Source organism: Trachemys scripta, chromosome 6, assembly GCF_013100865.1.
Source record: "Trachemys scripta elegans isolate TJP31775 chromosome 6, CAS_Tse_1.0, whole genome shotgun sequence".
In the NCBI taxonomy this organism is placed as follows: Eukaryota; Metazoa; Chordata; order Testudines; family Emydidae; genus Trachemys; species Trachemys scripta.
Window position 1 is genome coordinate 64,920,403 of NC_048303.1, and position 15,224 is coordinate 64,935,626.

The 15,224-nt window shown below is 38.8% G+C and overlaps 1 protein-coding gene across 4 annotated transcripts in view; it reads left to right on the forward strand.

Annotated features, from left to right (window-relative positions):
* The window catches only part of FER (FER tyrosine kinase), a 424,085-nt gene that overhangs the window by 393,520 nt on the left and 15,341 nt on the right, over nt 1-15,224 (forward strand). For all 4 annotated transcript variants that reach the window (XM_034774460.1, XM_034774461.1, XM_034774459.1 and 1 more), the window contains one exon: nt 11,814-11,968. In XM_034774460.1, coding sequence (XP_034630351.1) covers nt 11,814-11,968 — 155 coding nt within the window. The remainder of the gene's footprint in view (nt 1-11,813; nt 11,969-15,224) is intronic.

The window sequence follows — 15,224 nt, forward strand, 5'->3', positions numbered from 1 at the left end:
TAGAATATGAGACACTTGCATACTATAAACATATAATCCCAAATTGTGAGAGTCTCTTGCTTGGTCACACACGGATGCAGCAGACTGCAAGTAACCTCTGATGTGACTCTGCAAGAGTCTCATACAGTACAGTCTCTTCGCTCTGGGAAGCTCATGCTCCTCCCAGGGAACAACATGTTAAAAATGGAAGTGCAGGGCTTTGGATGCCCTCCCTACCTCCATTCTGCATCAGCCCACACAACAGGTAGAGCATCAACTGAAGCAATCAGCTCTATACTAAAGGGGCAGACATATCATCCTTTGCACTATGTGCACAGAGCAGTCCTGGAGAGATTGTACAATTTCTGCAGTTCTTTCTGGGGGAATATAGTTTTACATTGCCTCCTACTCAGACCCAAGGCATAAATAGCACAATTTACCTCCTATGCAGTAAGGCATTTATAGAGGAAGAGAGAATCGGGAACAAAATGACAGTCAAAAGTAAGTTTTGTAGGAGGGATGAAGCAGGAGCAAAGACTACAAGTGTACATGTACATACAGGATTAGAATTTTAAATTTGGTGTGCACAATTGCACACATACATTTATTCACTATTTGTGATGTTAAACATGACGTTATATTTATTATTATTATTTGGGGACATTTTGATAAGTACTTAAAATCCTCTTCCCAAAATATAGTAAATGCAGTATGTACTACACAGAGCAGTGAAGCTGTTTAATTATTTTTTAGTTAATTTTTACATGCACAGTATTTTTTTTTTAAGAAAAATCGCTTGATTGTTCCCTGTCCAGATGATTGGCAGAAGTACTGTAACATGATCAATAAACCTAAAATGTATAATTAAACATTATAACCCAAGGAAAATGACTTTTTAGTAGATAAGGTGCTTAACCTTTATTTTTTTAAATAATTCATAGGTCTTACTGTACTTTAATACAATACTTATTCTCTTAAATTCTGTACTGTTTTAAGGCAAAACAACTTTTCTCAATTCCATTTTGCTGAGCACTAGACAGAACTTTTTTTTTTAATCAAAGTATTGAAAAATAGAAGAAAAAACTAGTTTTAGTATTGATGTTATTTGGTACACTGAGTGTCAACTGTACCAGGGGCTTGTGTTGTGTCTTCAGATTTCTGTTTAGAATTAGAATATAGTTTTTAAAAATGGAGTCTCATTTTGTTATTTACCAATTCAAGTTTCTAGTTAGATTTGACTATAGTGTGAATTTAAAGTAATTTAAACATTTAGGCTTCATACATTTTGTGTATTTTTCCACTTGGTTATTTTTGATCTCCGTATTATTTATTTATAATACATAATTATACCAATTTTTACCAATATTTTCTTAACTTTTTGTGCACGAGAATAGAGTCACTGAGATTCTCTATATCATTTCACAGGATTGCTGAATGCTATCCAAACACAATATACTTTTATCCTACAAATGGAGACTACAGATTTCATAAAAGTATAAAGTTGCCAGCTTAATCACAATGATGCAGAGTAGTTTTTTGGGGTGCATTTAATGAATCTGTAAACTTGGGGTGGTCCCGTTAGACTGGAGAATAGCTAATGGGTTCCTATTTTCAAGAAAGGGAAAAAAAGGGATCCGGGTAACTACAGGCCTGTTAGTTTAACATCTGTAGTGTGCAAGGTGCTGGAGAAAATTCTGAAAGAGAAACTAGTTGAGGACCTTGAGGTTAATGGCAATTGCGATAAATTACAACATGGTTTTATGAAGGGCAGATCGTGCCAAACGAATCTGATCTCCTTCTTCGAGAAAGTAACGGACTTATTAGATAAGGGAAATGCGGTGGACCTAATATACCTGGATTTCAGTAAAGCGTTTGATACTGTACCCCATGAGGAATTATTGGTTAAACTGGATAAGATGGGGATCGATATGAAAATCCAGAGGTGTATAAGAAATTGATTAATGGGGAGAATGCAGCGGGTCGTATTGAAGGGTGAACTGTCAGGTTGGAGGGAGGTTACTAGAGGAGTGCCTCAAGGTTCGGTTTTGGGACCCAATTTATTTAATCTATTTATAACTGACCTCGGAACCGATTGCAGGAGTGGGCTGATAAAGTTTGTGGATGATACGAAGGTGGGAGGCATTGCAAATTCGGAGGAGGATAGGGATATTCTGCAGGGAGACTTGAATGAGCTTGTGAATTGGAGTATCAGAAATAGGATGAAATTTAATAGTGAAAAGTGTAAGGTGATGCATTTAGGGATGACTAACAACAATTTTAGTTACAAGCTGGGGACGCATTGGTTAGAAGTAACGGAAGAGGAGAAGGACCTAGGGGTCCTTGTAGACCGCAGGATGACTATGAGTCGACAATGTGACGTGGCGGTGAAAAAAGCCAATGCGGTCTTGGGATGCATTAGGCGAGGTATATCTAGTAGGGATAAGGAGGTGCTGCTTCCATTGTATAAGGCTCATTTGGAGTACTGTGTGCAGTTCTGGTCTCCCATGTTTAAAAAAGATGAACTCAAACTGGAACGGGTACAGAGAAGGGCAACTAAGATGATCAGAGGAATGGAAAACCTGTCATATGAAAGGAAACTAGAGGAGCTCGGGTTGTTTAGTCTGACAAAACGAAGGCTGAGGGGGGATATGATTGCTATCTTTAAATATATCAGAGGGATAAATACAAGGGAGGGAGAGGAATTATTCCAGCTTAGTACTAATGTGGACACGAGAACGAATGGATATAAACTGGCCGTGGGGAAGTTCAGGCTTGAAATTAGACGAAGGTTTCTGACCGTTAGAGGGGTGAAATATTGGAATGGCCTTCCGAGGGAAACGGTGGGGGCGACGGACCTGTCTGGTTTTAAGATTAAGTTAGATAAGTTTATGGAGGGAATGGTTTAATGGTAAAACATATTACCCAAGGAATACCAAGCAATGGTAGATAAATAGTATAATGGCTAACAGGGGTCAGGCTGGAGACTCTTGCCTACATGCTCGGGGTCTTACTGATCGCCATATTTGGGGTCGGGAAGGAATTTTCCTCCAGGGTAAATTGGCTGAGCCTCTGGAGGTTTTTCGCCTTCCTCGCAGCATGGGGCAGGGATCACTAGCAGGAGGGTCTCTGCCAATTGAAGTCACTAAAACACAGGATTGGGGACTTCAACAGCAGAGTCAAGGGAAGGGGTAGGGACGGTTTTGTGGCCTGCAGCATGCAGGGGGTCAGACCAGATGATCATAATGGTCCCTTCTGACCTTAAAGTCTATGAGTCTATGATAAGGCTATTTTTTATGTTGTTCGCTTGGCACTGAAAATAACAAATTTTTATTTTTAGCATTAGTTTTACACAGCTAATTTAGAACTTTGCTCTTATGACACTCCTCATCTGATAATCTCAAAGCACTTTACAAACAATAATTAGACCTTAATACTACCCTGTGAGGTAGGTGATATTCTGCTCATTTTACAGTGGGGGTGGGAATCAAGACACAGAGAAGTTACGTGACTTCTTTGGCACAGCCAAATAGACTGTCAGTGGCAGAGTCAAGATACAGGTTCTGAGAGTCAATTGACTTAGATTTTTTTTCTGTAGTGTCTAAGCACTGAACCACATGAGGGTACTGCCAAAATACTCATGTATTTTTGTAACCCAGTCCATTTTTACCTGAGAAAATGAGGATTCGTGCTAGTTAGTCAAAGATATTACTCTAAAAGAAACTGCTTGGAGTTGCATGCAATGTTGTCTCATTAGTATTCATTTTATAGTTAACTACCATAGTATGAAGGTGAAAACGAATCTTGAAGCACAATGGAAGGAAGTGAAAGGAGAGGACTGGGAAAGAAAGGTTTCTGAACTGTGCTGCAGACTCTCTAATATTCATATTTCCAATCCATTCTTGGATCTGCAGCAGCACACAAATAGCAGGAGATATCTGGTACAGGAGTGCTTTGATTTATCTAGCTATCAATCCTTTGGAAGTTGCCTACAGTTGTTGCACAGAGGAAGTGTACATAACCCATTAGCACTAATCCTCCCACGCAACAGTTTCACTAGTTGACTTCCAACCCCTTCTCTAAAGCTGGGTCAGAGATTGTTTTATTCAAATTAAATGTGCATAGGAGGTAGTATAATCCTACCTGTTTCCACACTGAATGCTTACTGCATATTGTTTGTTATAACAGTGTTGGGCTACTTACTATTTACTATTACTAGGAAAGAGGAAGAAACTGCTTAGTGGCTATTAGTGTTCTTTAATAGCATGATTGATTTCCTCCATGAGGCAGTGTGTACTAATAGTAGGTTGTTCTTCATGGGTAGGTTTTAATAAGTGGGACTGCCATTTGGTTCATTCCAAAGTCTCTTAGAAGTGTTTTTGTGAGCTCCAAGTCCTCGGTGGCAGGGATGAATCAAAAGAGGGGGTGAACTTCCAAAGGCAAGAAATCTCCCCCAACTTCTCTTCAATGTGGTGATAGAATTTTAACAAGGGACTTCTGAGAGCCCCACAGTGGCTCCAGCACACTCATGGTATAATAGTGATATGTCATCAATACTGTATTTGTGATTGGAATGAATTTTAGAGCTGTAGTTAAAAAAGTGACAATTCTTTTTTCCTTATGTTAACTCCTTGATAGTGGAAGGGCGGGGGGCGGAGGAGGTTGTATTGTTATGTGTATCTATTACCTGAACTGGGGAGTTCCATGATGCTAGTACCAACAAGTCAGGAATATATGATTTATTTATTTATTTCCTACCAATGCAATGATTTATTTCCTACTATTTTCCTCTATAGTAGCTCAGTATAATCTGTGCCCAACCTAAATAGCTTTCACAACAGAAAAGTAAACATTATTTACTACTTTTCTATGTCAAAGATAAATATTGACTTCATGAAATCACTGGAGCCAAGTAGTAAATACTGTATGAAAGGGGAAAAAAACACTGCCCAATCTGTAGAGAGAGAATACTGAGTCTTCTGTAAAATCATTTCTGGGCTTCACTAGGGTATTTGCTGCAATATTCAGATCAGCCACTGAGGAAAAGAAGAAGCCAGAACATTTCAGGGGCGAAATGAAGAGAAAACACACAGAATACTAAATCTGTTCAACTAATCATAAGTATATACAATGTCTTCATCTGAAAAGTGTAGTGAGTTGCTACAAAACATGTAGCAAGGCATCTGTAAAGCTCTATGTGATTTAAACCCCGGTGCTTTTCTGTGGATAGCACTGACTTTTCATTTTATTTTACATTTTCACTCACAGATTCAGATATTCATCCATGCACACAGCTAGCTGAAATCTTTGGGAGACAGCATTTTGCCCCAAACACGGGCATCTTCCTTCCATCAAAACTAAAAAAAAAAAAAAAGCTAAAATACTTTTCAGAAACAAATACTTTTTAAGAAGAGATTCAAATGCTTTTAACATGTTATAAAAGTGTGTTTGCGTCTATTGTTTTTCCTTCCAATACCCTGGACAAAACGTTGTCTGGCACCTAGTCAGAGGCAGCCTGTAGTCATAGAACGTCCCAGGGGAAAGGAAGTTTATTAGTTCCATCTATCTCTTCCTCATTCCCATTCTAATCACCCTGGGCCATCAGTCCAAGTAATACTAGTGGTATTGAGTACTTAAATGCCCACCATTGTAACTGATGGGCAGTTAACATGGTGTTTAGGGGTGAACTTTCCAAATGAGCTTGGCCCATTTCCACTACTGAGAACTTGTGGGCTCTTAAATAAAGATATCAAGCTTGAGCCTAGCAACAGCAAAATGGAAACTTAAGTCTTCTAGTTTGTAATTTATAATGCATTCTGGGAAGATATTTACTGTTCCTTACAAGACATTTGCCAAGTAATATCCATCTAACTTATAACTCATCTAAGTGGCCTGATATAGAAGTAAATGGAAATTAATTAACACATGGCTTATAGTATATACTAATACAAGCACTGATAAAATAATCCTTCACTTCATTTGCAGACACAGCAATTGTAATTTAAACAGAGAATATCCACATGATAGGTATATCTCTGTAGTATTTGCGTATATATTTTATGTTTCAGAGTAGCAGCCGTGTTAGTCTGTATCCGCAAAAAGAACAGGAGTACTTGTGGCACCTTAGGGACTAACAAATTTATTAGAGCATAAGCTTTCGTGGACTACAGCCCACTTATGCATCCGAAGAAGTGGGCTGTAGTCCACGAAAGCTTATGCTCTAATAAATTTGTTAGTCTCTAAGGTGCCACAAGTACTCCTGTTCTTTTTGCATATATTTTATGGTAAGAGATGCTAATATCTGAATATAGATGAATACCTGTTTACTGAAAAACAAGTGCCATGTTTTATGGAGAACAAATCTCTTGTAAAAATCACTGAAGCTGTAACAGTTTACAGTGCATTGTTGATAATGTTCAAAAGATGTGTAGCTAGATCTGAGTTAGATTGCTTTCGCAATAGAACTGTAATCCTGCTGTCAGAAGCCAGGCATCTTGGATGCCACAGCAAAGTCTAACTTATAATAAAAGATTTGACTTAGTTGAGGAGTGAAGAATAATGCCATTATTTCTGAAGTAGTGTTGTAAATGAAGGCTTATAAATGAATGATTTATCATAGCAGAAGCTGCGACACACAAAGCATGATGTAGTCAATAGCTCCACATACTAGAGATAAGAAAGACCTGAAGTGATCATGTAGAATTTTCAGTTTTATATCCTGAATTTTAGTGCTCGGTACTTGCATGAACAGATTTTCAAACTTATAGTGCATTATGCTAGACTGAATTCAGGTCAGGGAATAAGTAAAGATTTACTTTCTCCACTTGGACACACAGAATCAGAGGACTGGAAAGGACCTCGGGAGGACATCTAGTCCAGTCCCCTGCACTTATGGTGGGACTAAGTATTATTCTAGACCATCTAGCTAAGTGCTCAGATTGTCTAACCTGCCTCCCTAGGCAATTTATTCCAGTGCTTATCTACCCTGACAGGAAGTTTTTCCTAATGTCCAACCTAAACTGCCATTTGCTGCCATTTAAGCTCATTGCTTCTTGTCCTATCCTCAGATGTTAAGGAGAATAAATTTTCTCTCTCCTTCTTGTAACAACTTTTTATGTGTTTGAAAACTGTTATGTCACAGTCTTCTCTTCTCCAGACTAAAACAAGCCCAATTTTTCGATCTTCCCTCATAGGCCATGTTTTCTAGACCTTTAATCATTTTTGTTGCCCTTCTCTGGACTTCCTTCAATTTGTCCACATCTTACTTGAAATCTGGCGCCTGGGCCAGAACTGTTGACTCATATTTAGTTTGTGATCTTCCGTGATCCCCAGATCCCTTTCTGGAGTACTTCCTAGGCAGTCATTTCCCATTTTGTATGCATGCAACTGATTGTTCCTTCCTAAGTGGATGGAGTACTTTGCATTTGTCCTTATTGAATTTCATCCTGTTTACTTCAGATCAGTTTGTCCAGATGATTTTGAATTTTAATCCTATCCTCCAAAGCATTTGCAACCCTCTCACTTGGTATCGTCTGCAAACTTTGAGCGTATTCTCTATGCCATTATCAAAATCATTTTATGCAGATATTGAACAGAATTGATCCCTGCAGGGCCCCTTTGATATGCCCTTCCAGTTTGACTGTGAACCACTGATAACTACTCTCTGGCAACAGTTTTCACAGTTGATAATCTGCCACCAGTTTTGTCTAAACTTTGTAATACTAAAAACCAGCCTTTTCCACATCACTGAACCCCCATAACCTGCCTCACAAATAGTAACCAACATGGTATATTGTCTTTTGGGATCCCATTTGAGGGAAATCCTGTTTGGTGCATTTTATTCAGAGAATTAGAAGGATAGGATGTAGATAGTGTGCTGGAAGACTTGCTACCATAGATCTCAATACATCCAGGATTAATTCTGATTTTCTCTTGTGCCGCTCCTCAGTCTTTCTGCTCCTTGCATCTTCCTGCACCAGCCTCCGACATGGTTTTAGAACCCACCTCCAGGGACAGGAGAAAACAAGGGAAAGGAATGAAGGGAAGAGAGAGCATATAAGACCCCTCTGCAGAGTAGGAAGGAAGATTTGTGTTCCTCAGTCCAAGCAGTGGTACAGCCTCCAGAAGCACTGAAAGAGAAGAGAGAGCAGCTAAATGCTCTGAAACAGGTCAAGTAAATGCCATTTCAAACGGACAGGCAAAGATAAAAGTAAATTCCTAAACAAGGGGCCTCTGGTGTGAAATGGGGCTACAGGTCTAAAGCAGGGTAGCTGTAGCAAAGAGGTCTATATCCCACAGCAGTAGAAAGGAAGAAGATTATCTCCACAGGAACAGTGAAAGTCATGGAAGGAGTATTTCAAAGGCAATGGAGCTAATATTTCCCAGAATTCCTCCTTTTGTGGGATGTCAGCTTTAAGTTTACTGATAAACTAGTGTGGCCAGATGCACTTTGGGTAGTTTTATGTGGCATCAAAACTTGTCAATAAGAATGATGAATACCCAGTAAATATCTCTAACAGGGAGCAGATGACATGCTGATGGCATCAGACCTAATTCCGGATCAGAGGAATGTCTGTGAAACAGTGAAGAAACTGTTTGGTATATATTTCACTGAAAAAACCTGAACAGCCCCCCGCAGAGCAAGAAAGGAAAACATGAGGATGTAAATTTCAATTTCATGAGGCTCAATAAAAAAGCTACTCCCATCTGACTGTTCTCCCTCTCCCACACAGACACACAAATAAGAAAACCTGGCAGGTCTCAACAGAAAACTCTGAGGACAGGAAACAAAGGGAAAATGCATGCGGAAAATTTAGTGAGACTACCCAACGTTCATGGAAAATGTGCCCAGCTTAAGGAGCAAAATGTCAGAAACATCAGAAAAAAGGACTTTATGCAGAGTCTCAAAGTAGATGGAGGTGATAATCAGTGAAAAAAGAACCAGAAAAAGTGAGAAAGATGTCCACAACAGACATGGCTACAGAGCTACCAATGTTTGATGGTAATGCTGAGAATGAAGTTGTTTCCTCTACCACTACATCCTACCGAGGAGCGTCTTATTGAAGATCTAGTAGTAGATTCAGCAGCAAATTTAAGGGATCTGAAAGTTTGAAAGGGCCTTGTGTTTGTGGCAAATTAAAGCAAAATTAGCTTCTTGGCTGGATGTGAATTGGAGCGCCACCAGCAAAAATTTTGGTCCCACTCTCAATTTGAAGAAATCAAGATTAGTGGAGACATTGCAGGCCTGAAGGACATAAATCCACACCATGTAGAGGTCAAGCATAGGAGTTTATTACACACAGTGCTGGTGGAGTGTCACCTTGCTTATTAGGCTCAGAGACACTGTCAATCAATTGATTACAATAGAATATATAGATTTTTCATGGGCAGGGAAAAGTGACGGGGTAGGCAGTTCCACACCCCGGGATAGGTTTTGCAGCAAGACAAGATAGCACAGTAGCCAATGCTTAACAGGTTACATAATGTCTCCGCCCATGATCTCAAGTTAGCAAGTTAACATTTAATTAATACTTTGATAAAATGTTATTAGTATAAAATATATATGTTGAATTCTGATTTGGGGTCCAACAGGAATGGAGCAACGACTTTGATTGTCCAACCCCTTCCTAGGGGTTAAAGCAAAAAAACAGTGAAAGTATATGGCAATAAAGATTGTCTTCTGTGTGTCTTAAGGCAAGGCATTGGTCCCTGGGAACGGGGGTGGAAGGATGCCATATCTTATACTGACATGTGCCAACTTTTCATAAACTCAAGGTTAGATCTGTGAGAAGAACGACTCCCTACAGAAGAAACAAACACAATAGGAACAGGGATTCTTTGTTCAATCTGCAACTCTGAATAAGACACAATTATTTAGTTCTTAGCTCCAATACTTGGCAATTTGCTGACCAGACCTATCTTAGCAAGCAAGGCTTTCTGTTCTCCCCAGCTTTCTCTTAGCCGATCACTATTTGCTAGGCCTCTGGTCTCTTGACCATACTCTGGACTTTGGGTCTGGAAAAGAGCTGGCACAATCCATATACCAGGTGTTATATAAAATGCACATGGATTTTAACCCTTCAAGGCCTCCATTGTTTACATAGTCCAAGGGTGTTACAAGCGCTTTTGAACTCCAAATCTTATAATGGATTTGATGATGTAGAAGAGAATATTTTGCAAAGCAACAGCTTCATACATTTGTCTGTCGAAGAACCTTATTAATATAGACATGCTTAGCTAAACTACAGTAGTTATATCCAACCTCTTCAAAATGACACATTAACTTTAATTTTCATGAAAATGGACTCCTAGATTTTCAGCAAAATTATACCTTTTTTTCTTTTTGAGTAATTTAAAAGAACCAGCTATTACATAGAAAACATACAAATTATGTGTCCTGATTGTAAGTATAAAATAGTAGTAATTTTTGTAAGTAGGATCTATTTCAGATATTCAGGAGTAGGAAGACCAAACATCAGGCAAAAACATAAGTATTAGCTCAACATACAGCCTTTTCTTCAATTTAAACCCAATATATTTTTAAAGTTCAGGAATGATTCAGATAAAGAGATTCCTATGTTATCAATCAGCATTTCAAACTTCCTTCCAGAGATTGCCACGCTGATTTGTTTCACTCCCTGCATTCACCTCAGGTGAAATCCTCGCCCTGTTGAAGACAATGGCAATATTCCTATTGCCTTTAATGAATCTGGGATTTCACCCTCCACTCTTGAGGCTCTTTGGGACACTTCTTATGGAATTGGCTATAGGTACCAGAATCTCTTGATTTTTGCTTTGCAGTTCTCCTGTCCATACCAGTCACAGTACACTCTTATACAACTTGAGATGCCTCTATCAGTGTGTATTTCATAATTTATAAACAAAGCTGCATATTTCCTGAGATGGGGTCTGATTCCGATAATGAACCGGTTTTAAAACTAGTGTAACTTCATTGACTAAAGGGGAGTTTCTCCTAATTTACCCCAATGAGAGATTAATAGGCTCAGGTCCAGGGATGTATGAATGTTTCAAACCTCCTACTGGTTGTACAGCTTCATAGGAATAACATAATGATGAATTTAAAAGCAAATTATAATTTAGAGTATTAATTATCTTCAAAGAAACTGTTGATCATTATGTATAGCAACCTGTTTGTTAGCATATGATCTGTCTAAGATGAAAACAAATCTCATAAATTGTTGGTAAAGACAGCTTTATGAGGAATTATTGTTGATGCCCCCGTTTGTAGTTTTCTATACTAAGGATCTGTTTTCACATAATTTTTAATATTTTTTTCTGTAAAAAAATGTTGGCTGTAGGCTGTGTTCATAGAATTTACAATATAAGGCCTGAAATTATGCTCCTGTGATTTTTGATCTGAAAATAATCTTTATTTCTGTGGGGAGGGCTTGTACTTGACCTTTCTTCCATTTGCAGTGATCAGGTAGTATAGATCAGCTTCATTTTTTTTTAATTGAACTCATAGTGTTGACCTAGCTGTGGTAGAAATAGTTTTCCAGCCTCTCTAGTTCTTTTTATGGTTGTAGGAACAAGCGTTCCAGCTTTGAGCTGTGTTACATTCTGCATCAAATTTGATCTGTTGGCATGTAGTATAGACAAGCCTGATGGGCAGTATGGGCACAGCACATTATTGCCTTGTATATGCTTATTTTGTGCACCAGGAGCCTTGCATGAATCACTGGTGGAATAGATTTAGTTGTAATAGAAAATATATGGGAAATTGTTGAATCTGTGTTTCTTCACCATCTCCGTTTTGAACATAAAAACAATGCTTTTAATTTTTAAAGGGATGTTTTCTGTATCTTAATCTAACTCAGGGACCTTGCTGCAAGGAACTGCCTGGTAGGTGAAAATAATGTTCTGAAAATCAGTGACTTTGGAATGTCCCGTCAAGAGGATGATGGGGTATATTCATCTTCAGGCTTAAAGCAGATTCCTATCAAATGGACGGCTCCAGAGGCACTCAACTATGGTAAGGAGATATTATCTTTAACTTTTTATTGTAGAAATGTACTATGTAAGATAAGAAGGTATAGAGGAAATACACTATGGTCTGTACACAAATATATAGTCTTCCTTGTGGTCTGTTTAGACTAACAAACGTAAAACATTTCAGTTTAAATAAATTAACAATTCAGCCCTATTAAGGTTATGTCTTTTACTTCATAATGTAAGATTCCCCTTTCCTCACAAAAAAAACAAGAAAATTTTTCCCATCCACAGAACAAAAGTCGAAGTACTTAAATCCTGCTGATTTAACAATTAAAATGCCTGCATAATAATGCTCTGGAACTAGAACATTACAGTAGACTACCTAGTCATTCATCCAGATGATGATCATTAGCAAAATGAGTAGGCAAGTTCTTCAAAATAATGGTGATGATTGATTTAGCCTTTTATTATGAAAACTAGAGATGCTTTTAACACCTGAGAAAATATTACATAAATCCTTGTAGAAGAGGACGGGATCATAATTGATTATATATTTTTTATAACTTGTAGCTCTTGTAACCTGCAATTTTATGCATCATTCTGCTGTTGTCAGTGAAAATAAATAAAACAGCCCTATTTGTGGGTGGGGGGAAATGATCCATAACATGGTGGGTAATAGCTTGAGAACAAAAATAGAAAAAGCCAGATTGGAGGGAGGAGGAGGGTTAAAGTGAAATTAGAAAGCAAGTTCTAATTAGGAAAAAGGTAGTTAAGAAGCAGCATGTGAGCTGCAACATTGGTGAATGGTGTAGTAAATGGATTAGATCTACAAAGGAATTTAGGTGCATAACTGCCACTTCAGTCACCTAACTACAAAATTTAGATCCTCAAAGTCTTTGCTCAGCTGCTGCCTAAGTTTCAGCCCATAAACTCCCGTAGGCACCTAAGAATCTGCCCGTTAGCATGCACACCTATGTCCTCATGGGACCCTCAAACGAGGCTTTCCACTTTATCTACTGCATATCTGTCTCCCATTCCTAGTTTGTGGGCACCCCCTGCAGTAGCTTGGAACATTTTCACTAACAGTGTCTGAAGGGGTCATTATCATGCGCTTTATATCCTCATGCTCCCTTCCTGAGGTCATAAAGAGCACAGCCACCCCAGCTGCCATTCAGTTCCTTCAGATTTCCATAGGCAAAACAGAACATCATTTAGTGTCCCTTTTGTAGTTTCTTGTTAGTGTAGCTTTAGTGTTACCGCCAGTAAAACACACATGTATGAAGAGAGTTACAGTTTAACTTTTATTTTTCTGTCTATAGTTTGTGTATTGAGATTTTAGTTAGGATATGGCAGAATTGAGATCCCCAGACTTTAAACTATACCCCTCTTGTGGAGGGTGGGGGAAAGGCCTGTTCCTGTACTGGACATACATAATTAGTGAGACAAGATGGGTGAGATAATATCTTTTATCTTCTGTTGGGTGAGAGAAACAAGCTTTCATAAGAATGGCCATACTGTGTCAGACCAAAGGTTCATCTAGTCTAGTATCCTGTTTTCCAACAGTGGTCAATGAGAGGTGCTTCACAGGGAAAGAACAGAACAGGTAATCATCAAGTGATACATCCCCTGTCGTCCATTCCTAGCTTCTGGCAAACAGAGGCTAGGGACACCATTCCAGCTCATCCTGTCTAATAGCCATTGATGAATTTATGCTCCATGAATTTATGGAGTTTTTTTTTAACCCTGTTATAGTGTTCGTCTTCACAACATCTTCTGGCAAAGAGTTCCACAGGTTGACTGTGCATTGTGTGAAGAAATACTTCCTTCTGTTTGTTTTAAAGATGCTGCCTATTAATTTCATTTGGTGATCCCTAGTTCTTGTGTTATCAGAAAGAATAAAACAACACTTATTTACTTTCTCCACACCAATTATGATTTTATAAACCTCTATCATATCCCCCCGAGTCATCTCTTTTCCAAACTGAAAAGTCCCGGTCTTATTAATCTCGCCTCATATGAAAGCTCTTTCATACACCTAATCATTTTGTTGCCCTTTTCTGAACCTTTTGCAATTCCAGTATATCTTTTTTGAGACGGCAACCACATTTGCACATAATATTCAAAATGTGAGTGTACCATGGATTTATATAAAAGTAATATGATATTTTCTGTCTTATCTATCAATAAGACCAGGAATAGAAGAGCTCTGTGTGGCTCGAAAGTTTGTCTCTCTCACCAACAGAAAAATGAGTGATTATTTACCTTTCAGTAAATGAGATGTCTGCACGTGTGGATCCCACAACCCACTCTCCTTCTTCTCAGCTTAGAGTCTTATAAATTGGATTCTGGGTGGCGAAGGATATATTTGACACTTGGGATCACTGTTAGCTTTATGCCTTTGGGAGAGGGAACACAAGGACATGAAGAGCACAAGCGTGACTCCTATTGGACACTACTAGTGAAAATGTTGCGAGTTACTGCACTGGGATGCCCACACATCTGAGTGGGATCCACATGTGCAGAGCTCTTGAAGAACCACAATTACTATAAATAACTGCTTTTTTTCCCCAACTAGATCCCAGGCCGATCTAGTCAGTGTTGAGAGAGACCGCCTAACAGATCAGGCCAACAAGCCAATGAGTAGTGATTATCCTTAGAATGTTTAGCCAAGTGATTAGAACATTCACCCAGTATGTGGGAAGACAGGCCTCACATGCAAATCCCCCACACTGTCTGATGCAGATCAGGGATTTGAACCCACATGTCCCCCCTCTCAGGAGAGTGTTCTGAGGTAAGAGATTATTGTGCGTGGGACTGTTACAATCTCTTCTAGTGAAGCAATTTCACTTTGAATATATAGTCACTGGAGCAAGGATTGGAACCCAGGTCTCCCTCCCACCTGTCAGGTGGGTGTAGGGTATTCTGATGTGTGTCTCTCTCTCTCAGGCTCTCCTTTTGAAGCCATTCCACTTTATAAAACTAACACTGCTCTACAGCCAAAATGCTTCTGAAATAAATGTAGTCAAACTTTCCTAATTCTGGGTCACTGAGAACGAAAATGATGCTTAAAATTGTTGATTGGCTCTAGTTTTCAAGATATGCTATTGGGTCAGTATATACGATCCTTGACTTGGGAATGGCGGAGGATAAGTGAGTTATAAAGGGAAGGAATCTCAATTTAAACCAGAAATGACTAAAACACATCTTTGACTGGATCCATGAATAAATCTATGACTGGGTTTGGACAGTACTTGCTTTTTAGGCAAAACAATGAACGATGCAATCTGAAGCTGGTA